The 24,884-nt window shown below is 46.0% G+C and overlaps 1 protein-coding gene across 2 annotated transcripts in view; it reads left to right on the forward strand.

Annotated features, from left to right (window-relative positions):
- Positions 1–24,103, forward strand: part of POLR3A (RNA polymerase III subunit A) — a 59,450-nt gene extending 35,347 nt beyond the window's left edge. For both annotated transcript variants that reach the window (XM_055275593.2, XM_063637483.1), the window contains exons 17-31: positions 1,444–1,555; positions 2,650–2,768; positions 3,604–3,741; positions 5,559–5,729; positions 8,069–8,182; positions 13,104–13,190; positions 13,278–13,360; positions 13,921–14,091; positions 14,964–15,057; positions 15,251–15,343; positions 16,448–16,612; positions 16,946–17,110; positions 17,694–17,825; positions 18,982–19,114; positions 21,636–24,103. In XM_055275593.2, coding sequence (XP_055131568.1) covers positions 1,444–1,555; positions 2,650–2,768; positions 3,604–3,741; positions 5,559–5,729; positions 8,069–8,182; positions 13,104–13,190; positions 13,278–13,360; positions 13,921–14,091; positions 14,964–15,057; positions 15,251–15,343; positions 16,448–16,612; positions 16,946–17,110; positions 17,694–17,825; positions 18,982–19,114; positions 21,636–21,784 — 1,926 coding nt within the window. In that variant the 3' untranslated portion in view covers positions 21,785–24,103. The remainder of the gene's footprint in view (positions 1–1,443; positions 1,556–2,649; positions 2,769–3,603; positions 3,742–5,558; positions 5,730–8,068; positions 8,183–13,103; positions 13,191–13,277; positions 13,361–13,920; positions 14,092–14,963; positions 15,058–15,250; positions 15,344–16,447; positions 16,613–16,945; positions 17,111–17,693; positions 17,826–18,981; positions 19,115–21,635) is intronic.
- Positions 24,104–24,884: the final 781 nt, after the last annotated feature.

The following is a 24,884-nucleotide window of genomic DNA, read 5'->3' on the forward strand; positions in this document are numbered from 1 at the left end:
TTGCCGTGTTGGCCAGCCTGGTCTCGAACTCCTGACCTCAGGTGATCCACCCACCTCGGCCTCTCAAAGTGCTAGAATTACAGGCATGAGCCACCGCGCCCAGCCTCACCACAGCTCTTTGAATGTATGGTCTTTGAAAGAGACTTGGATGCAGAAGAGGGAGAATTCATGTCTAATAGTCACATCCCCAGCCTGCTGCCCCTCATTTGAAACTATTTTAACTAAGATCTCAACCAGCATGGGTCAGAATCAGAATCACCACCAGCCTGTGAGAACCTGAAACTCCCTCAGCAGTCTGAGTGCACCAGGCTTTGACCTGGCCGTCTTCTGCCTCACTGATAACCCATGGCACTGAGCTTTGATTCACCTGAGTGTGGAAGAAAGGCTCTTTAAGCATTAGGAAGTTTTCTGATGAAATACGTTTTCTAAAGCAGGGAGAAACCAGAATTTTGTTAGGTATTTACCATTAGCTCATTCTTAATCTTACTTTCACTGAGTCTTAAAGAGAGAGAAAAGGATATCCCTCACTGGTACCTCCTAGAAAATTACATGGGGCCTCTGCAGCAGCAATTTTTCGTGGAACCAGACTCGTAACTGATTGAGCATCCTAGTTTGTAAGTTGAGGAGTAACTGTGGATGAGCTCATGAGCTGGAATATTCTTGTGAAGTCACCTCATCACATGCCTAGCTTGTGGACATTCAGATGTGTGCTTGGCAAGAAAAAGTAGAAAGACAAATTTACAAACAGTACAAGCAATTCTCTTTTACATACCACATGTTATCTTAATACATTTGTATGGGGTGCATGTGTGTGTCCACACAGCTATTTGTATACAGATATTTTGTTGTGTAGGGTAGCATACACAAAGCCATACATTCTACCTTATGGGCCATTTAAAGGATTTTTCACGTTTTTATTACTGTCAGTTTTAGGCCAGGCTTGGTGACTTATGCCTATAATCAAGGCAGGAAGATCCCTTGAGGCCAGGAGTTCAAGACCAACCTGGGCAGCATAGCAAGACCCCATCTCTACAAAAAAATTTTAAAAATTAACCAGGCCTGGTAGGGACATATACCTGTAGTCCTAGCTACTCAGGGGTCTGGGGCAGGAGGATCGCTTGAGCCTGGGAGTTTGAGGCTGCAGTGAGCTGTGATTATGCCATTGTACACCAACCTCAGCAACAGAGCGAGATCCTGTCACTAACAAAAACAAAAAAAAAGAAAAACTTTTTGCTTTATACACTGATTTTATAGCCTTGTAGAAGATGCACATGTTCATATAGCCAGGGCATTTTGCTCCTCTAAGGTTCTGAAACATTTATTGATCGGAAATCGGGCATCTTGCCTCAGTATTTTCAAATTTCTTTAAATGTTAGATTGAACATTTTTAATCCACACAGGCAATGAGGACAACCTACCAAGCATCTCCTTTTCTCCCACTAGGCACTGATCCTGAAGGAGCTGTCTGTGATCCGTGACCACGCCGGCAGTGCCTGCCTCCGAGAGCTGGACAAGAGCAACAGCCCCCTCACCATGGCTCTGTGTGGCTCCAAAGGTGTGCATGCCCCTCTCTCACCTGCTGGCAGTGTGTTCTCCATACAGGCTGTTTGGCTCCAGAAAATGTGATAGTTACAACTCCAAACAGGCATTTCATTTATTCAAGGGGATCTTTTTAAATCAGAGAGAGAGAGACTTAATTATCTGCATTTTGGGAAGTGTAACTGCTTTGGAGGAACTTGTTGGTAATGTGTGTGGATTCTGAGTTCGAGGGTGCTTTGAGCAAACGAAAAAAAATGAGGCTAGATGCAGTGGCTCATGCCTGTAATCCCAGCACTTTGGGAGGCCGAGGCCGATGGATTGCTTGAGCCCAGGAGTTCGAGATCAGCCTGGGCAATATGCTGAAACCCCATCTCTACAAAAAATACAAAAATACAAAAAAAAAATTAGCTGGGCATGGTGGCTTGTGCCTGTCATCCCAGCTACTCAGGAGGCTGAGATGGGAGGATCACTTGAGCCCAGCAGGTCAGGCAGGTTGAAGAAGAAGAAAGCCAGGGATTTTTTTAATATACTTAATGATGTGGCAGAATTCTTTAATTTTGTAGATACAGAGGCCCTCAAAGCATTTGGTTTTATGATAATGCATTCAAATTCAAAACCTCTGTGCTTCTATTTCTGTACACTTTTTTTTTAACAGGATAAAGTCCAATCTCTTTAACTTTGCTGCCTTTCACCCCATTGCTCTCCTGCTTCCTGCCCGCAGGACATAGCCCACACTTTCCCACTTCTGTCTTTGCTTCCCACTTTTCCACCCACTTTGGAATTCCTCCCCCTCTCCCTTTATGTCCAAATCATAATGTCCTACAGGAGTCCAACCTGGACTTGCTGAAGCCTCCTTGAAGACTCGCCTGTCACTTCCCCAGCCTTTCCTCCAACCCATGCATGCTCCTGGCTCCTGTTGCCCTCGTTCCACCTTTCTTGGGTTCTCGACAGCTCCTTGTTGTCTTGATGGTATTTCTGTCTTTTACTCTTCCAGGACCATGACCTTGTTGAGCATAAGGGCCTATTGCTGTTTTACCCTTCCGATCTGCATGCACTTCAATTAGTGTTATTTTGGTAAATGAATGTTACATTTCTGGCCCATGTCCCCAGGTTCCTTCATTAACATATCACAGATGATTGCCTGTGTGGGACAGCAGGCCATCAGTGGCTCTCGAGTGCCAGACGGCTTTGAAAACAGGTCCTTGCCTCACTTTGAAAAACACTCAAAGGTAAGCAGTAGCAGATCAGGTAGAACTGTGAAGATCTCTTCATCTGCACTTCCCTCCAAGGAGCACAGACCTATTCAGATCAAAGACCATTGGCCAATTTCATGTGGAGTTTTATATATGTATTTTTTGCCATTCTATTAAGATACACTTCAGGCCGGGCACAGTGTCTCATGCCTGAAATGCTAGCACTTTGGGAGGCCAAGGCAAGAGGATTGCTTGAGGCCAGGAGTTCGTCTGGCCAACATAGCGAGACCCCATCTCTACAAATAAATAAACTTTAAATACATGTATACTTCATATGTAATTTATCCATGTAAGGCATACAGTTCAGTGACTGTTAATATATTCACAGAGCTGTGCAGCCATCACTACAATCTACTTTTAGAACATTTTCAGTGCCCAGAATGAAACCCTGTAGACATTAACAATGCATGGTTATGTTTTGGAGGTGGGCAGGTCTGGCCCACAGGAAGGATATCTTGAAGGTGTCATTTCCCAGGGAATGGGCAGGCAGCCTCTATCCACAGGGTGTCCTCTGAGGTCCTTGACTGCTTGCCTACTTTAAGGAGAGCATCCGGATCTTAGGTTTCCCTCTCCTGGGCCATTTGCCTGCCACTGGCACCAGCACCAGCCCTGGCTGGGCCCTCATTCTCCTTGTCCCCGGTATAAAGTATTTCTCCATAAGGAAAGGGCAAAGAAAGCCTGCCATTTCATGAGAATATACTGGCCAGGTATTTATAGTCTCAAGGTGGGGCATTTTCTGATTTGAGTGGATTTCAGAATCGTGGGCCTTGAACTTTTTTTGTTTGATTTTCTTTTTTCTACCTCTCTTTAGCTCCCAGCTGCCAAAGGCTTTGTGGCTAATAGCTTTTATTCCGGTTTGACACCAACTGAGTTTTTCTTCCACACAATGGCCGGCCGGGAAGGTCTAGTCGACACGGCTGTAAAGACAGCTGAAACGGGATACATGCAGGTAACCTGAAGAAATGTAGGCCATTAGCAACAGAGCAGGACAGAGCTCTGTGGGTTTTGACTATTGAGTGTTTGCACGTTTTGCACATGAGCTGTAATTTATCTAGTCTTGGGTTAAATTTAAAACGAAAAAATTTAGAAAGGTAGATGCCCTGGAAATGAACAACCAAAAAAATGTAGTATGTTCCAAATCATCCTATGATGATCAAGACCAGGCCAGAGCCACGCATAGCAAAGCGTTGTTACAGGAGAACATGGCTGGAAGTACGTTGTGGGATATGTCATTCAACCTCGATAAGCCTCGCTTTACTCACACGTGACAATGAGGATTATTGCGAGGCCTCTGCCTCTCTCTTTGCAACTATTTATGTAACTCATTATTAATATCATTCTAATTAACTCTAATGACCTATTCCAGTGCTTGCTACAGGGCTTGAATGCTTAGAAGGAAAGCATTTCCTCAGAGAGTGTATAGCTCTGAGATAATAGACTCTAGGGCACAGGGCTAAACTAGAGGCTTCTCAGCGTTTGTGCTTCTCAAACTTTACCACAAAAGTACCCCTAATGGCTGAGGAGTGAAAAATACGTCTTCTTGTGTTCTTCCATAAGACCACAGGCAAAAGATGTCTTTTCAATCCCTGTACTCTCCACTTAATAATTTAACTGTTTTTTGTTTTGTTTTGTTTTTAAGTAATGTTTTTAACTACTTAAAACACCAGATAAAGTCAACACTACAAGTTGCTGGGCCACGAACTTGCTGTGGCTTTGTGTCTTCTCTTTCCCTACTGTGGAAGCATGGCCCTTTGCAAGCTGAAAAAGGGGTAGATAAACCAGAGATGTGAATGAGTGGGCCAGAACAAACACTGTGATTAGTGTGACAGTGGACACCTATTTCCAAGTCAGTAGATGCCTATTTCCATCATCTCTCCTGTACCTCGTGTATCATTGTCTGATACTTTTAATCATCTTTTTTGTGTGTCATCTGTGGAATACAATTAATCATCTTTCAATGGGAAATTGCCCTTCGGTGTGGGAGCATGCTGCTTTTGTCAGAAACCCAATAGACCGTGAAATACTTTTACCACTCTTGCCATAATGTGTGTTTTGACTTAATTTTTTTGTCTTTACTTTTTGAATTAGAGAGTATGACTTTGTCAGAGCAGTGTGTTAACGTAAACCAAATTAGTTCTGGCATAAGGGATTTTTTGTTTTGAAGTTGCCTAGAGGAAGATTTCTTTCTCTTTAATTCACTGAGCCACCATAGCATTGCTGGCTGGAGTGTTCAGCTGGTGGACGGTTCTCCCTAAGCAGATTTGAGAAGTCATTGCTGCCTGCTGATTCAGACACAATACTGTCCCTGTTCTCTCTTCTTCCCCCTCTGTCCCAGAAAAGGGCCTGCACCTGATCCTCTGTAATTCATATTGAAGTCTGCAGGGGTCCTGGCTTAAGTTCTGTTTAGAAATGCAAAGCTATTGCATTAATTTGTACCTTAGGGAGAAAGAGAAGGAAGGTAAAACAGCCTAGGAAAACAGTGTTTGCAGAGTCCTTTGTGGGTGATGCGGTTTAAATTGCATGTGTTCTAAAATACACTAAAATGCTGGAGGTTGGAGCATATTCCAAATCCCACTGCACAGGCTAGTAAGGCATTCTTGCTCTTGTTCTTGGGGTGAGAGGACTCTTTTTAAAGGGTTTCTAATAAAATATTTTTATGTGATTAAAGTGCTTGTAAACTTGAGACTCTTGAGTTGCAAATCTGATCCTCTCCCCATGTGACTAGTCTTCTCAAAGCAGCTGAGCTTTTTCCTCCTTTTCCTTTAGCGAAGGCTTGTCAAATCTCTTGAAGATCTTTGCTCCCAGTATGATCTGACAGTCCGAAGCTCTACTGGCGATATTATCCAGTTCATTTATGGAGGAGATGGCTTAGATCCTGCAGCTATGGAGGGAAAAGATGAACCTTTGGAGTTTAAAAGGGTTCTGGACAACATCAAAGTAAGATTTAGCATTATATCTGGGGTTAGAGTGTTTTTAAGGAAGTTTCTTTAGGATGGAAGTACCGTTTGGACTATCACTTGCAGTTAATAAATACTTCAGTATTTATAATCCCAAGCACTGGATTAGTATCTTTTTTCTTTGTGTTACTCTGTATAATTTTCCAATATTAAAAGGGAAAGGCCAGGCACAATGGCTTATGCCTGTGATCACAGCACTTTGGGAGGCCAAGGCAGGAGGATCACTTGAGGCCAGGAGTTTAAGACCAGCCTGGGCAGCAAAGTGAGACCCCATCTCTATAAAAAAAAAGAAAAAAAAATTTTTTTTTTAAATTTCCAATGTTTAAAGGAAAAAGGCCAGACACAGTGGCTTACACCTAGAGTCCTAGCAATTTGGGAGGCCAAGGCAGGAGAATCACTTGAGGCGAGAAGTTTGAGATCAGCCTGGGCAACAGAGTAAAAACTCTATCTCTAAAAAAATATTTTTTAAAGAATTAGCCAGAGATCGGGCAGATCACAAGATCAAGAGATCGAGACCATCCTGGCCAACATGGTGAAACCCCGTCTCTACTAAAGATACAAAAATTAGCTGGGTGTGGTGGTGCGTGCCTGTAATCCCAGCTACTTGGGAGGCTGAGGCAGGAGAATCGCTTGAACCAGGGAGTTGGAGGTTGCAATGAACCGAGATCGCACCACTGCGCTCCAGCCTGGCGACAGAGCGAGATTCCGTCTCGGAAGAAAAAAAAAAAAAAAAAAAGAATTAGCCAGGGATTGTGGCATGCTCCTGAAGTTCCAGCTGCTCAGGAGGCTGGGGCAGGTGAATCCTTAAGCCCAGGAATTTGAGGCCACAGTGAGCTGATCTCACCACTACATTCCAGCCTGGGTGACAGAGCAAGACCCTGTCTTAAAAAAAAAAAAAAAAAAGATGAGAAAAAAAGTTATTTTCATTTGAAAGTCTAGTGTTGGTAGTAATCAAATGCCAACAGAAGAGTGCTTTGTTTGGTTTCGCTCGTGTCAAGTAGAGCGTACTAGAGACCAGTTTTGTAAGTCATGGGTATTGAAAAGCACTCACACTTCACATATTTTGAGAATATAACTTGGAACAACCTTTTTGGAGAGTAGTTGGACAATATCATTCTGAGTTTTAAATACGTGTCCCTTTTGACCCAATAGTTTCCCTTACAGAAACTCCTTTTATCCTCTAGAAATGGTCTAACTGGCCGGGCGCGGTGGCTCACGCTTGTAATCCCAGCACTTTGGGAGGCCGAGGCGGGCGGATCACGAGGTCAGGAGATCGAGACCACGGTGATAACCCCGTCTCTACTAAAAATACAAAAAAATTAGCCGGGCTTGGTGGCGGGCGCCTGTAGTCCCAGCTACTTGGAGAGGCTGAGGCAGGAGAATGGCGTGAACCCGGGAGGCGGAGCTTGCAGTGAGCCGAGATTGCGCCACTGCACTCAAGCCTGGGCGACAGAGCGAGACTCCGTCTCAAAAAAAAAAAAAAAAAAAAGAAATGGTCTAACTATGCCAAGAATGTTTTTTCCAGGCTGCTTACAGTAAAGGCAAACCATCAGTAGAGGATAGTTCAAATACATGATGGTCTGTCTATACAAAAGAATAATAATGCAGCCATTAAAACATTGAGTCAACTTGGACTTAGCAGAGCAGAGGAAAAAAGAGGAAATTCTGCCGGGCCTCACACTTATAATCCTAGTTCTTTGGGAGGCTGAGGTGGGCAGATCACTTGAGGTCAGGAGTTTGAAACCAGCCTGGCCAACATGGTGAAACCCCGTCTCTACTAAAAATACAAAAAAATTAATCATACGTGGTGGCCCATGCCTGTAGTCCCAGCTACTTGGGAGGCTGAGGCAAGAGAATCACTTGAACCTGGGAGGCAGAGGTTGCAGTGAGCCAAAATGGCGCCATTGCACTCCAGCCTTGGCAATCCAGCAAGACTCCATCTCAAAAAAAAAAAAAGAAATTTATGAGCTTCAGAAGTGGGAGAGTATTTTCACTCTTGAAATATTTGAGTTTTTTAAATAACAGTTTGTATTTTTAATGTAAATCTGGTGGGGGGCAGCGGGGTGGCGAAGGCTGGGAAGTGATGGGACAACACCTGTTGAATAGCCCAGAAATTTTTGCATAGGATGGAGTATCCATTTATCCAGTTTTCACCTTCACATGAAAGGTAGAGTCCACAATTTGTTTTGAAAGAAAAATCACAGGTTGCTAAAAGCTCACCTTGGGTAAGGTCATTTTATCCTTTGTAAGTTCTCTCATTTACTACCGCCCCCTCTCTGTGGCACCCACACATAATGTAATTTTCTTTTAATACTCGAGGCAGTCTTCCCGTGTCCGAGTGAGCCTGCTCTCAGCAAAAACGAGCTGATCCTGACCACAGAGTCCATCATGAAGAAGAGTGAGTTCCTCTGCTGCCAGGACAGCTTCCTGCAGGTGAGCTCTGCCAGGTGCTGGCTACTGCACCCAGCCTGGCTGTCGTAAAGAACTCTGTTTGCCAAGGGCTGGCAAGTGGATTTTATAAGCTGGGTTTTTGTTTTTTAAGGTAGGGTTGTTCCTTTGTTAGAAAGTTGAAGAATGGGCCAGGCGTGGTGGCTCATGCCTGTAATCCCAGCACTTTCGGAGGCCGAGGCAGGTGGATCACTTGAGGTCAGGAGTTTGAAACCAGATTGGCCAACACGGTGAGACCCTGTCTCTGTTAAAAATACAAAAATTAGCCGGGCGTGGTGGCGGACACCTGTACTCCCAGCTCGGGAGGCTGAGGCAGGAGAATCGCTTGAACCTGGAAGGCGGAGGTTGCAGTACGCCGGGATGGCACCACTGCACTTCAGCCTGGACAACAGAGCAAGACGCCATTCTCAAAAAAAAAAAAAAAAAAAAAAAAGATGGGCAGTCATTCAAAAATGGCCAAGGCAAAATCTCACCAGCCAACATGCAGAATTTATCTCATGACTTTCTTAGTTTATGTCCTTCACTCAAGCCATTTCTCTATTAGAAGAAAAATGTTTTTTTCCCCTTTTAGAAGAAAAATGCTGATTTTGTTTGAGCCCTGTCCCTAACACCAGCCTACTTATCCTGTGAGCCAACTCTTCCCTCAATCATTCTGAATCCCAATAATTATTAGTACTAGTAGTCTTGTTTTGATACCGTTTATTTTAAACTGCTCTTTCTTTTGCTATATTGTGGATCAAAAATCCATTGAATCAGCCTTTTCTATTCTTCCAGGGAGCTGTTACCTTGATACCCTCTTAAGGTTTTTTGGCTCGTTTGTTTTTTGTTTTTTTTATGGTTCTGACCTGCTCAGGCAGCTCCTTCATGTTTATAATCATGGTTAGGATCAAAAGCAAAGGGATACAGAAATCAGTAAATGGTTTCCTTTGTGTACTAAATAGTAATTCAAATGTGGCACAAGATCAGCGGCCAAAGAAGAATGTATCTCTTTCAGTAGATCAAAAATAAAAACAGTCAGTGAAGCTTAAATAAGAATATTTGTGTTAAAGAAGCTCCTCGCTTCTTGTGTTCATGTGTCAAGGTGTGAAAGGTGAAAAAGAGACTCTTCCAGATTTTAAAATCAAGAATGTGGCAAGGCTGGGTGCCTTTGTCTGTTTTTCCCCTCCAAAGGCTTTCTTATTCTTTTTTTTTAACTAACAAATTAGAGTTGTAAATTTGGTTTTTCTTCATGCTCATGTTTACGTATTTATCTGTTTGTCCTCAAAGACGTTAACTGAGACAGGTTATGAGAGTTATAACGAGGTAACGTACTTAGCATGCTGTGAACGCCAACAGAAAGGGCCCACTCCAGCAGCACCCCAGCATTTGCCAGTGCCAGAAAGAGCAGGTTTCTGTCCCGGTTCTGGCAAACACTGCTTTGCTTTGGACTGGTTCCTTTCTTGCCCTTGAAAAGGTTTAACACAGGTGACCTATCTGGCAGCATTTGTTTATTCAGTGAGCATTGGTTTAGCCCTCACCATATGTCACACAGTCCACAGATCCTGGGGATGCAAGGATGACTAAACATGTCCTTGCTACCGGCAGCTCACAATCTGATAAGCTTAGATTTGCCAAGAGGGTCCAAAATCCACTGGCCAGAACAGATGTGTCTGAGCCTGTGAAATGTTCTCCAGCCCTAGCCCGTATCAGAGCTGAGGTGACAGAGGCACTCCTGAGTGGCATTGAGCCCAGGTCCCTGCCAGAGGAGAATGCCCGTGCTCATAGGCCTGCTGTGGAGCATGAGACGCTAACTTCTGGCTAATCGTGTGATGAATTGCCTGCCAATAGCCATGTTGTGAGTTTGTTCCCTCTAGTGTGCATGGGTTGACTCAATGTGAATTGTTAGCAGATTGTTTCAGTTTTCATTTCCAAAAAGTGAGCTGTTTTTCTTTTTTTATTTTTAAACCTAATTTCCAGAACCTTTGTGTAGGGAAAGTCATTCAGCAAACCCACAGGAAGTGTGTCCATTGAGGTGAAAGCTGAGCTATGTCATTCCCAGTGCCTAAGCTGGCAGATTGTTTTAGGTGTGTTATTTTTACTCCCTATGTGTGCACAGTCCCTTGCAGATGAAAACCTTCTGGGTCTAAGGCTGGCCTTAGGTTCTGCTCCTGTTTTTCTTGTGCCAACAGGTAAGGCAGCTTTTAACAACTGGTGATCAAATGGCAACATCTGGGCCAAGATGGCTTTCGGGACCTTTCTCAAAAGTACCCAGCCACTGCCAGGCAAAGCCCCCTCTTATACTGAATATATAGAGGAAAAATTCAGTGGCAGCAAGTGCAAATGCCTTTGAATATTCTGTTAGAGCCATGCCAGGAGAGGTTGTCTCACTGCCCTCTCCAGCTTTATTTTTCATCTCTGGTTTGCAAAACGTAACTGTATCTGAAAGCACAGTGTCAGACTCATCATTAATAACAAGGAATCAGGAGAGTTTCTCTTTAAAAAGAGTTTCTTGAGAACTCTAAAGTTCTTGCGAATTAATAAAAGTGGTTTGTTTGTTTGTTTGTTTTTTTTCTGAGACAGAGTCTCACTCTGTCTCCCAGGCTAGAGTGCAGTGGCACGATCTCGGCTCACTGCAACCTCCGCCTCCTGGGTTCAAGTGATTCTCCTGCCTCAGCCTCCCAAATAGCTGGGACTACAGGCACGTGCCACCATGCCCAGCTAATTTTTGTATTTTTAATAGAGACGGGATTTCACCATGTTGGCCAGGCTGGTCTCCAACTCCTGACCTCAGGTGATCCACCTGCCTCAGCCTCCCAAAGTGCTGGGATTACAGGCGTGAGCTACTGCACCCAGCTGGTAAAACTTCTTAAATAAAAAGCCCTTCCTATGTAGAATAATGATTGGGCTGCAGGGTCACCCTCCGTGGGCCTCTGCACTTTCTCAGTGGGAAGAAAGAGAGTGGGCCAACACAGGCAGTCATGAGAAAGCAGTATTCATGGGAACTGACGGCCAGGATGTGATGGGCCCCTGAGGTAGCCCCTTGGCTGCCTGGGCTCCTGGGAGACAGACGGAATTTCCCAGTAGGCAAAGATTACATTGAAGAAACCCCTGTTCAGAGAAGAGACTTTGAAGAAAGCATCTGACTTCATGGAGAGGTTGGTTGCCTTGGCCAAGCGCTGACCTCATTCAGGCCTTCAGTGCCTTCTGCTCTAGTGTGGTGGGGCTAAAGCCATGCCACCTCACAGGAAGGTCTTGCCAAGCTTGGCAGCAGCTGGCTGGGAAAGGCATAAGACCATGTGGACACAGATGCTAAGGCTATTTTAACAAGAACATAAAATTCTAGCGGTTTGCTTATAGAAAGGGTAGTAACTAGAAATGGCTAGTTAGGAGGCTAATGAGATTTCTTTTTGCAAGGTTAGGATAGAATGGGGCTAGGAAGTCTTAAGCTGTCTGTGAGTACCTTATAGGATTTTATTTTTGCAAAAATGGGCTCTTGGTTCAGGCTTAGGCATTTTCAGCCATGTAATAGGCTGAGTGGACTTTGGGCAGGGCATGCTGGCCTTCTCTCTGGGGGACCCTCAGCCTACCCCAGAATCAAGAAACAGAACCTCACGAGGCTTCTCGACCACCACAGTATGCAGCCTGCCCTCAAGCTGCTTGTCCTCCGTGTGTGGGTGTCTGTACTCATCCAGACACACAGAGCAGCTGGATGCCTGCATTTGGCCAGAGTGCCATTCAAGCTTACCGCCACTGTGATTTCCTTGCTGCTACAAAGGAGGGGCAGTCTATCTCCTCTTCCCCATATTCTCAGAGACTATCCTGTCCCTGGGCCACACCAGAGCAGCCAATGCCAGCTCCCAGGATGGCAGGATAATGGCCTCTGGAGGATGGTTGCTACTGCATGGCAGGTGCCATCACCTCACCCTGAGAATTTCTTTAAGAGCCAGTCTATAGCCCTTGATGATTGACCCACTGTGAGCAGGATGTTAACCGCTCCTCTGTAAGTGCTTCTTCCCTGTGAGCACTCCCCAGGAGAAGGTGCTGGCTGATCCTGGCTTTAGGAGTGGTGGTGGGCTAGGTCTATTTCACAGACACACTGTAAATCCTAAAACAGATAGTTTTACCCATTTGAGTGGTTGCCAGAAAACCTGAATCAGGGCTGTAGTCTCTAGCCCTGCCCTGATCTTCCACCTGTGTATTTTTCACCTTCTTCTTGATCTACTTGCTCATCCTCCCAGGGCTGAGAGTGCTATTCTTAAATACAGTGGGAATCGCAGCATGTGCTGATGCTTCACATCTGGCTTTGACAGTGGTTTCCAGGAATCCTTACAGACTTCTGATTGTGTGTGAGAAGACAGCGTAGGCCTAGGCCTGTGGGGAGAGGTGGTTACCAGAGGGGAAAAGATAAGCTGGGTTTGGGGAGTGTTTTCTTTGAAATGAAGGTAAGCTCAAAGTGTGTTTGAAATGTATTTACTGTCAACAAAGCTGTGCTTTAGTTGGTAGTATTTAAACTGATCATAATACATTCAGAAGAAACCATCAAAAATTAATCTATAGAAGAAGAGTGTAAATGTGTCAGTTGTACCTGTTCTGAGCTGTGTTATAGCCCTCGTGACACGTGGGAGAACAAGAACGAAGGCTCCCACACACTTTATGGGCTCTGTAGATAGTGCCATGAGAGCAGTTGGAGGAGAAGGCCTTAGAGACACATTAACCAATGGAGTGTGTGTCTGGGGTTTGGACAGTGTGGTGTGTTCTTTGGAAAACCACTTTGTAGTAGAAGCAGTATCCAGATTGGGTCCTTTATACTATATATTGAGCTAACACTAAAATATGATGGACTTGTCATATACAACTGAGGTTTATGAAATATGTCATCTGCATGACTGTGAAACTTACAAATGATGTTTGCTGTGTAATCTTTCAGGAAATAAAAAAATTCATTAAGGGGGTCTCTGAGAAGATCAAGAAAACCAGAGATAAATATGGCATCAATGATAACGGCACAACAGAGGTAACATTCCTCCAAGACGCATTAGAACCCCGAGCTGTTTGCAGGTGCCGCCAGCCCTAACTCTGTGTTTGGCTTGTATTCTCGCAGCCCCGTGTGCTGTACCAGCTGGACCGCATCACCCCCACCCAAGTAGAAAAGTTTCTGGAGACCTGTAGGGACAAGTACATGAGGTAGGGATGCTTTTGTCTTAGACTGACGGTCATCTACATAGGTCTCACGTATCCCTTCTGTTTCCCCATGTGTACAAAACCCTGCACCAGCTCACTTGTTAACTGCCAGTATTTGATCAGATTCTGTCACATTTTCTCTAGGGGTCTGATGAATTGCCAGGCTGAATGCTCCAAGATACAGAAATAATTGCAAGGAAATTTCTTAGTGTCTTCTTCCCACGGGGAAACTGCTAATGAATATGGCAGATGCCACTGCTCTGTTTGCCATCAGTACCATTGGTTAGCAGACCACTTAGATTTTCTGCATCCATTACATGCTGACCACAAGTAGCCATGCAGAATTGAGTTGCACTGCTGGCCCCTCTCTGACCATTACTTTCCCCTGTCTGCACCTATTTCTGGTCTATGCCAGGCTTTTTCTCTGTCACAAACATACCCTTCCCAACCCTAATAGCATCTGTATTCTCTGTTGAAAGATGATAACCAGAAGCCTCTCCCCAGCAGTTTTGCTGGACTTTTCTTTGGCATGCTGCATTCTCATCCATACCTTTGCCTTCTAGGGCACAGATGGAGCCGGGTTCTGCAGTGGGCGCTCTGTGTGCCCAGAGCATTGGTGAGCCAGGCACCCAGATGACCCTGAAGACTTTCCACTTTGCAGGTGTGGCCTCCATGAATATCACCCTGGGCGTGCCCCGGATTAAAGAGATCATCAACGCTTCCAAGGCCATCAGGTGCCTGCTTTCATTTCCCTCTTGTTCCACACATGCCTGTCCTGTTTCTTGAGAAACAATGATCCTCGTGTCACATGCGTATGTGTGATATCCTCATAGGACTGTGTCTCAAACTCTGGGTGGCATGCTTGTTGTGTTAATCCTATTTTGGTTTTTAAAAAAGCCACTCAAGAAAAAGTCTAAACCGGATACAGTCAAAATAGAAGCAATGGTTTTGTTATGGCCACAAGTAACATGAAGAGAGAAAATGTTAAAAATGACTGGAAAAATTGGAGCAATGTGTCAGTGGAAATTTCATCCTTTTGATGTCATTATTCCAGCCTAACTAGGCCTGACCGAAGTGTCTGCCACTTGCCCTGTGGTCATATTCTGTGAGCCCCTGGTGATTTCATGATGAGATTTCTAGTTGATCTAAGGCTAGAAGAAATAGAAATGTATTACAATGCCTTTGATGACAAAAATAATGATTTTTGCCTATGACCTATATTTAACAAAATGATAATACATAGCATTAAATGAAAGATAGTCGGCTGGGCGCAATGGCTCACGCCTGTAATCCCGGCACTTTGGGAGGCTGAGGCGGGCAGATCACGAGGTCAGGAGATGGAGACCATCCTGGCTAACATGGTGAAACCCCGTCTCTACTAAAAATACAAAAATTTAGCTGGGCATGGTGGCAAGCGCCTGTAGTCCCAGCTACTCCAGAGGCTGAGGCAGGGAAATGGCAGGAACCTGGGAGGCGGAGCTTGCTCAGTAAACTGGGGTTGCTAGTAACATTATGATTCTAAATAGCACTTGGGTTTAACAAAGCAGTGGTCTTCAAACAGGCTCCTCCCTTGTGCTAGTGCCATTTTTCCTTTGCTTCTCAACAGCACTCCAATTATCACAGCACAGCTAGACAAGGATGATGACGCAGATTATGCTCGCCTCGTGAAAGGGAGAATTGAGAAAACCCTCTTGGGAGAGGTAAGAAGAAATCCCTATTGATAACAAGAAAACTAGCTCAGCAATGTTGCAGGGAAGTGTAAAAATCAGCTGCCATCTATTGACCAGCCTGTGGCGTCCACACTACTCTAGCTCTTCAAAAAAAGCAAGCAGTCGCGTGCTCTTAGGAAAGGGGAAAGCGGCTGATTAACACTCTGATCTTTTGACACTCCAGATTTCCGAGTATATTGAAGAAGTGTTTCTTCCTGATGACTGCTTTATTCTCGTCAAGCTCTCCCTGGAACGGATTAGGCTTCTGAGACTGGAAGTGAGTCACATAATTAAATGTAGAGAGGAAGTCATCCTGTTAGTCCCAAGATAGGTACTGATAAACTAGGGCAAGAGCTAAGCAAGACAGAGGAAGCATTGCAGAAGCTTCTGTTTGGTTTCTGGTTTTTGTGATTCTGTTGTCCCCTCACATTTTCTTTCTAAACCTGACCTTGATACAAATATACCCATATAAAGACACACAGAAAATTAGTTGAAATTTTGTGCAGACCACAATACCAGTTCACCATGACACGGTATTATGGTAAGTGGTCTTGTTGTCCCTCTTCCCAGTGTCTAGAAGGACTCTAGGGCTGGCTGTGTCTTACTCATCTGTGGGTCCCCAGCGCCCAGCATGGCAGCTAGCCCAGGAAGTTCAGTAAATGTTTTTAGTTGGGGAGATTAACCTGGCTTCTTAAACTGGCACGCATGGGTAATAGGCAACAGTTGAAAGATGATCAGCCTTTCTCACAAACAGACCAACTTGGGGTGCAAACTGAGTAACTTCCCAACACCCTCTTCTTTCTGTCGGGTAGTTAAGGCTATACTAGCCCTTAAAACACATTCTCTCAGCTCGTTCTCTCACGCATCAAGTTCATGTTACCTATATAACAGTTGACTCTGAAATGCAGCAACCCACTCTCCAGTTTGGGGATTTCTCTAGCCTGTCTCTTGCCGCCTGCCTTGTGGCTCCTTTGCAGAAGAGATGAGTTGTATTCAGGAACGTAGCACATGAACCATTGTGAAAGTGTCAGGTAAAGGGGAGACCCCACGGAAGCTTTTAATTAGCCCGGCCTCCAACCTCCAGCCTCCCTAGAGCTTCCCACAGAGGCTGCGTGTGTTGCCATGAACTGAGCATGAATTTTCAAGGGCAAATATTTTGTTGTGGATGAAAAAAACTACTCTTTTTATGAAGAAAGCACAGATATATATACACATATGGTACATAAAACAGATATGTAGTATGTCTATGGTATTAATTTCATGGTGCGGGTGGGGGCTGCTTAGAACAAACCTGACTAAAAGGGCTTCTTAGAGGGGCAATAATAAAATAAACGAAGAAAAACACTGGAATCAGTAACACCTACACCTGGCCATGTTGCAGGTGAACGCTGAGACAGTGCGATATTCCATCTGCACATCCAAGCTCCGTGTGAAGCCCGGCGACGTGGCTGTTCACGGTGAGGCTGTGGTGTGTGTCACCCCCAGAGAGAACAGCAAGAGCTCCATGTACTACGTGCTGCAGTTCCTAAAAGAGGATCTCCCCAAGGTGAAACAGAAGTCGCTTCTCATGGAGACCCAGCATCTCTCTGTGGTGTGACACCCAGGGCTGGGACCTAAGGGCTTTGTCACTTAGTCCCATTTCTTCATTTCTTCTTGGCCTTATCCCCAAGGAGTTAGTCTGTTAGATTCCTCTCTGTTCTATCAAAAAACTGATGTTAGGATGAGGTGCAGTCCCCTGAACAACTTCTGTTCTCCCTTATCCCTAAAACTAGCTCTAGTGTGTCACAGATGACCACTGCTGAAAGCTGGGGTGATCAAGGTGATCAGCCCAGGGCATGGCTCACCCCGTCCTCACAGCTTTCTCTGTCTCTGAATCCAGGTGGTGGTGCAGGGCATTCCAGAGGTGTCCAGAGCTGTCATCCACATTGACGAGCAGAGTGGAAAGGAGAAGTACAAGCTTCTGGTGGAAGGTGATAACCTGCGGGCAGTCATGGCCACACACGGTGTGAAGGGCACCCGAACCACCTCTAATAACACCTATGAGGTACCACTCAGCCCACGGGGTCGCCTTAGGGTTAGGCTGTCTTCCTTGTGCCATCTGCAGGCCTTCCACTGGTTCCCAGCATACTTCTTTTTTTTTTTTTTTTTTTTTGAGATGGAGTCTTGCTCTGTTGCCCAGGCTGGAGTGCAGTGGCGTGATCTCTGCTCACTGCAAGCTCTGCCTCCCGGGTTCACGCCATTCTCCTGCCTCAGCCTCCCGAGTAGCTGGGACTACAGGCACCCACCACCACGCCCGGCTAATTTTTTTTTTTTTTTTTGTATTTTTAGTAGAAATGGGGTTTCACCATGTTAGCCAGGATGGTCTCGATCTCCTGACCTCGTGATCCACCTGCCTCGGCCTCCCAAAGTGCTGGGATTACAGGCATGAGCCACTGTGCCCGGCCTCCCAGCATACTTCTCTGACCATCCCATTTGCCCTGGGTCTACAACTAAAAATTGCCCAGAAATCCATTTCTGGAAAACGGCACAGGGTTTGCTTTGAACCTGCAGGGCAGAGGAGGAAGTGGAGAGAATTTGCAGTGGCCTCCCAGAAGGGGCTGCTTCTGCTCATTCCTGGTTCTCTGTAGGTGGAGAAAACTCTGGGCATCGAGGCTGCCCGGACAACTATCATCAATGAAATCCAGTACACCATGGTGAACCACGGCATGAGCATCGACAGGAGGCACGTGATGCTGCTCTCCGATCTCATGACCTACAAGGTATGTGGGCAGGAGGCCCCCGGGCTGCCTGGGCATCCCAAAACTCACTTTCAGGAGAATAAACCTGTGGAGTTTCTAAGACATGTAGAATACGCTGCTGTGAGGACCATCATAGAGAGAAAATAAGATGTGAACATTGCTCAAAAACCAAAGTATGCTGGTCAGGCTGAGTGTCTTGGTGAAATCCCAATATGAGAGTTACAGCCTCATGGCAAACTCACACCCAGTCGGTAGAGTGAAGAGAGCTGGAGCTTGGTTCCGTCCTCATCCTGAATGTCATCCATCCTAAAGCAAAATTAGCCACTGCCAAAGCCCAGAGAGTCCCATGGCAAGTTGAGGTGTTTCTTTCTTATTAAACCCATCCATCACTCTTCTGTAGCCATTCCCAGGAAAGAATAAGTTAACATGATCTGAAGTTGGGGGCGGGAGGCTGAGGTGGCTTGGTTGTTTTGATTTTTTTTCTCTCTTTTCCAAAAAAAAAAGTATTTCCCTCTAGCTGTGCCTTAGGGCAGCAGGTTTTCATAAGGCTTCCCCAAACAAGTCGATAGTATATTACAGAATATTTAGAAACCAGGTGAGGGAAATGGCCCATTTCCTACCACCCTGAGGCTGTCGGTTTGACATCTTCTGTGAAGTCCTATTCTTTGTGCATCTTTTACTTTAGTCGCAGGAAACTGTGTGCATGCAGTTTTTGTTTTGACTTTTTGTTTAACATCACAAATATTTTCCATCTTGTTTCATGGTTTTAATAAATATACTTTTTAAATTATGGCACAATATTCCTTTGAGTAGAATTACCTAAATTTAATTCTCTTCATACTTGAGGTTTTTACATTCTTTTTATTTTTAGTTCTTTGAGCCATAAGAAATCTCTTCAGAAATACTCCCCTTTCTTAAAGTTAGTCTCTGAATTCTAGTTCTCAATTCTTCTTTGTTCTGATGGCATCTGGATGCGAATGTGAAGTTCCATGTTGCCAATGATTGACCACCTCAGTGGGACACAGAGGGCAGACACATAGCTCCCCAGGGCCTTTCAAACACCTGACGTTGGGTCTTGGAGGATTTTTGTTGATTATACTGAAGGTGCACCGTGCTTTGGTTTCGAGCTTTTGCCATTGCTGTGAGTACCACCGTGACTCTTTCTCCCTTGACACAGGGTGAAGTCCTGGGCATCACTAGGTTTGGCCTGGCCAAGATGAAGGAGAGTGTGCTGATGCTGGCCTCCTTTGAGAAGACGGCTGACCATCTCTTTGACGCTGCCTACTTCGGGCAGAAGGACTCCGTGTGTGGTAGGTTTGATGTTTCTATGAACAGCATCAAAGGCCTTTACTATTTACGACTTAGACCATGGCTAGGCTTCTAAGGGAATGAAAAAAACTGAGTGGCAGAGCGTTTATTTTTTCAAGAATAATGTCATAGATCACGAATTGGAACTGCTGGATCTTTTATCTCCAAAGCCTGACTGTAGCATCCTGCATCCCCATTTACATCTGTTGGATGACTTCCCTGTGTCAGAACAGATGGTTTTTGGTCCACGAAGCAAAGAGCAACCCTGGGTGTGTAAGAATTTTTCTAGCCCTTGACTTTGTAGTCAGCCACACTGATCCTGACCCCTGTGTGTGACACCAGGGCTGACAGGAGGGGGTACTGGCTGGGCACTGGGCAGAGCAGAGTGTCCTACTGTCCTTGGGAGGTGGCCATCGATGCCTGCTGAGCCCCTGTGCCAGGCACCATATGTGCCAAGTATCTCAACCCACCCGTGGGGTGTGGATATTAAGCCCTTTGACAAGTCAGAAGACCAAGGTGACCTCACTTGCTGTCGAGTCTACCAGCAGAGTCTTGCTCTGCGCCATGCCTCTTCCCCGCCACTCGACAAAACATGGCTTTATGGGGCTGTGCTGGCCGGGGGAGAGGGAGCACGAGGGGAATTCTCCCCAGTGTCTGGCTTCCCTGCCTCTTCTGTGAGACCAGCACTGACTGCTGAGCTTTGCTCGAGCCTTTCTGATTCCACAGGAAGACCCTGCAGGCCTGGGGTGGGAGCTGGTAAGGGGCTGGGGTTCGAGAGGGCCAGCAACCTGCCCCGGGCACACGCCAGTCAGGCTTACGCAGGGATTCCAAGTCTGGCTGCTGTTTCCAGGCCAGAGCTCTGCTTCCCAGTAGCCCTTTGCTCTCTCACCTCCTGCTCTTGGCTCTTGTACAGATTGGCATCATTAGAGTATATGCCTATTTTTTGCCTCTAAGATTAACTCTTTCTCTTTTCAAAAGAGACAGGGATTGGAGATGGAGGGAAAGAAATATTACACAATTCTCTAAGATAAAGAAGGGTGAGAGCCGGGCATGGTGTTGCTATCGTCCCAGCTACTCGGGAGGCTGAGGCAGGACGATCACTTGAGCCCAGGAGTTTGAGGCCAGCCTGGGCAAAATAATGAGAACTCGTGTCTATTTAAATATTTTTAAAATTAAAAAACAAGCGTGGACCGGGCGTGATGGCTCACGCCTGTAATCCCAGCACTTTGGGAAGCCAAGGCGGGTGGATCACGAGGTCAGGAGTTCAAGACCAACTTGGCCAAGATGGTGAGACCCCATCTCTACGAAAAAAAAATACAAAAATTAGCTGGGCACGGTGGCAGGTGCCTGTAATCCCAGCTACTGGGGAGGCTGAGGCAGGAGAATCTCTTGAACCTGGGAGGCAGAGGTTGCAGTAAGCCGAGATCGCACCACTGCACTCTAGCCTGAGCAACAGAGCAGGACTCCGTCTCAAAAAAAAAAAAAAAACGAGCATGAAGGGAAAGAAAAAGGAGCAGCAGTTAGAGTGGGGCAAGAGGGAGGTACACGGAAGACTGGAAGAAGGCCCAAGGCCAAGAGAAGAGCAAGTCGGCCTGACAACAGGGCTGAGACCCAGCACTCAAGCCTGACACCTGGAAACCGGGCCTTTGCTGCAGCTCTGCGGCCCCACACGCCACCACCTTTCTCTACCACCAACTTCCTTGACTGCCTGGCACTGCCACCCCACCCCCAATTTGAAGTTTCCCGTCCTCCTGGTCCTTCAGCACATTGTAACCCAGTGTTCGCCCTCATTGCATGTTGGTCTTTAATTTAGTTGTTTGCCTCTCCGGTTCCTTGTTAGCACAAAGTCTACAACACAGTAGCCATTTGCTTGCTCGTCGTAGACTCAAGCCTTATGCCAGGTTGACGAGGGGCTTGGAGAAAGAATCTGCACCACCCCCTTGATCCTGTAACTCTATCGGTTCCCTGCCTTCTGGGTGTTTCTCATCAGGGCTGTAGATCATCGAGGCTCAGATGCTCTTAAGCCTGGCCTGGCCCCTTCCCCTGAGCACAGCTAACAGCTGCCTACTGCAGTCTCCAGGGGGATTGTATTCTGCTCACTACTGTCCCAGTCATTTGCTTTTCTTGGAGGCTCTAAGTTAAGGAAGCACTGGGTGGCAAACTTACAGTTTCCTGAGCATCCTTCAGTATTCTTGCTAAGTTGTGTTCTCAAAGGCAGGGCCCTCCCAGGATGCCTTTGGCTCAGGTGGGAGAGGAGAACTGGAGGAGCTGACTCTGTCTCCAACAAGCTCCTGGGCTATGAGCAAGCACTGCCCTTCCCTGAAAGCGCAGAATCCCCGTCTGCACTCCACAGCCACGCTTTTTAGATGGGAAGGAAAGGGATTTGCCAAAGTTCAGTCAGTTGATGTGGAGTGGCGCTGGGACTCACATCCTAATTTTCTGACACTTAAGCCAATAGTCTTTCTTCCTGAAAACCTACCTTGTGTTTAGAGGCTCTCTGATGTTCATTCTGGTTGGTTTCAGGGGTGTCTGAGTGCATCATCATGGGAATCCCAATGAACATTGGAACCGGGCTCTTCAAGCTGCTTCACAAGGCCGACAGGGACCCGAACCCTCCCAAGAGGCCCCTGATCTTCGACACAAATGAATTCCACATCCCCCTTGTCACATAGTCCAAGGAAAGAGGGGACCATGCCTGACCTTGACTCCTTGTCCTGTCTCCAGCTGATGTGAAGAGTTTTGTGCTCCCTGGGACGGGGGTCCTGAGGTCCCCACCTATGCTAGCAATCAGAGAAGCCCCCTTGACATCCCCAGGAGCAGCTTCTCCTCTGATAGGGCGCAGCTCACACCAGTGACCCTGACTGTGCCACACTGCTCGGGAGAGCTGAGGGTTTTATTGTTTGCTTGCTTGAAACCTAATCCATAGACAGCCCCACAGCTCCTGCACACCCTGCCTCCCTGGACTTAAGGCCCAGCCAGGTGTCATGATCCATCCCAGCTCACTGCATACATCCATTGGCTCCCCATGGTGTCTTCACACCTGACGGTGAGCCAGGCCTGAGCCCCGCACAGGCCAGGGCACGTTCTTGGATTTTCCATTCGTTGGTCATGCTGGAATCTCTCAATGTGACATACTCATGTAAATATTGTTACTATTATGTATTTGTTCCATTTGAGGGATTTGGAATTTTTGTTATTTTACTTTTATTTTTGAAACCAAGCATCTATAGAAACCAAGAAAGTCAGCATGTAAGCATCACTGGAAAAACTGGTTTAAGCAAATAGAGCCGTCTGGGATTTACAACTGAGCTGCAACTGTCATGAGGCCCAGGCAGCTCTGTAACATATTCTATAGATGCCCCTGGCTACCCTGTTGTTTTTATCTACCTCAGACCCCTATCATGGGGCTCTAACCCTGTGACAAGAGCCAAACCCATTCTCCATGGCCTATGGAAGCCACACTGGAGTTTGGGGCCTGCTGCAATGGGGATGAGATGGTTTTTTGTAGAATTATACTTAGGTTCCTTGGATGATCTCTAGTTGATTTTTTAAGTTCTGAGTTGATGCTGTTAAGGTACCCGGGGTAGCCATTGGTTCTTGGATCTGTGTTAGAATGAGTGCTTTCCCTTCCTACTGATGTGATTGTGGATTAGGAATTCTTGACCTGAGTGATTTTTGGCCAGTGGTTGGGTTTAAAATTCTATTAAAATTTGTAGTTTGGGCTGGGTGCTGTGGCTCACACCTATAATCCCAGCACTTTGGGAGGCTGAGGAGGGCAGATCGCTTGAGCCCAGGAGTTCGAGAGCAGCCTGGGCAAGATGATGAAACCCCGTCTCTACAAAGAATACAAAAATTAGCCAGCCATGGTGGCGCATGCCTGTAGTCCCTGCTACTGGGGAGGCTGAGGTGGAAGGTTCATTTGAGCCTGGAAGGTGGAGGTTGTAGTGAGCCAAGATCGTGCCACTACACTCCAGCCTGGGCAACAAAGCAAGACCTTGTCTCAAAAAAAAAAGAAAAGAAAAGAAAAAAAAATTAATTAGTTTTTATAAAAAATTATAGTTTGACCTTTTGATTTCCCTGCATCTACAAGGTAGACCTATTAACTTCTCTTGGGGTATCAGTGATGTGAAAAAAAATGCCATTTTTCTTAAAGTTTAACGCCCCCCTTTATCTTTGAATTGAGCTAGAGCCCGGTTTAGGACAAAGGATTAAGTTCGTTAACGAACACTAATTCAGGGCTTCTACTTGAGACCCCACCGAGATCACCAGTTCCCATGTAACCTGGGAAGAGCCATAAAGGGGTACCCCCCACCCCAACTGCCTTCCTGGAAGCGTGCCTGGGAAGTAAGCTGTAGGCCTGATCCAAGCCAGAACCACTGGGATCCCTGTGAAGGCCAAGGGAGGGTAGAATTGAATCATGGGAGGGAACTCCGGCACCTGTTTTCTTCTGCGGGTGACGCACACTTTAAATGGAAGAGAGGTTGTGGCTATAACTTGTGGCTGGGAATAATAAAGATGGCACCGCCAAGGAGCCTCATCTTGCTTGAGCGAGTACTCAGTTGGGCGCTGCAGAGTCTGGAGTCTGTGTGAGACGTGTGTGATTGTGATGGGTGCGGATCAGTGTATAGCACTTGGGAACAAGGCAGACCTTGGAGCAGAATGGTTATGTGAAGGATCACATCACCCATGGGAAGTCATACATCCTGGAGGTGCTGGTCCTCCTCCTGGAACTGCCAGCCTTGCTAGGACTATCAACATCAACAGCATTGCCTGGTAAACCCTACTGTCTGTGCTCCCCACTGTGTCCCATGACTGGTGTTAAAATTCTCCCTACTTTAGATCATCTGCCCTGCCCAGGCCTTGGGCTTTATGCCAGCACAGAGCTCAAAGGCCAGGTAGCAGCACATCCTCAAGCATGAGAGCTCAAAGGGTTACATTTGAGTCTCTGTACCTGCTTGGAAGAAATAAAAATACGTGTGAATTCCATCTCATCCATGAACAGTTACATATTCTTGACTAGCAGTCTGTCCAGTTCTTTGCCGTTTTTATGTCTTTTTTACAAGGGAGATTAAAATAGCTCCTGACTCAGTTACAGCCCCCTGCTGTGTTCAGCACTTTAGGGGTGGGAGAGACATTCTGGACTCTTTCAGTATATATGTGTGTCAGTTAAACTATGGTGCCATGTTTCTATTTCAGGGTTTATCCATGTGTATTCGCATTGATTCATGTCTGATTGAACCTGACATTGTATGTTTACTGTTCTTGATTTTTGCTGTCTGTTGGCAGACCTCTTTATTTTTCAACCAAAACCCAAGAGAGGAAATATTTGCATTACCTAAAACTATAGCAGAATCATTCTTGTGGGTTGTGAAAAAGGACATTGGCCTTGTATGAGCTCTAACTCCTAGAATGAGAACCAACCCCTGCCAGGAGCTCACCTCTTCAGGTGCTGGAGGTCAACAGTGAATGCCCCAGTTTACCCCCACCCCTGTGACTTAGAAATGTAGGAAATAAAGTGCCCCCTGAGATGCAGCTAATCCAGCCCCAGTAGGAGGCGCTGAAAAGACTCAAGTCCGGAGTCTGGAAGGGCTACCTGGCCAGGATCAGGTGCATAGCTTAACTTTTATTCATTCAACAAAGATTTAAGGCTTGCTACTTCCAAGGCACTGTTGTAGGTATTAAGGGTGCAGCAGTAAACACAACAGGTGAATCAGATGTTAATACATCTGGCCAGGCGCTGTGGCTCACGCCTGTAATTCCATCAGTTTGGGA

The sequence above is a fragment of the Symphalangus syndactylus genome, chromosome 4 (genome assembly GCF_028878055.3).
Source record: "Symphalangus syndactylus isolate Jambi chromosome 4, NHGRI_mSymSyn1-v2.1_pri, whole genome shotgun sequence".
Classification (NCBI taxonomy): domain Eukaryota; kingdom Metazoa; phylum Chordata; class Mammalia; order Primates; family Hylobatidae; genus Symphalangus; species Symphalangus syndactylus.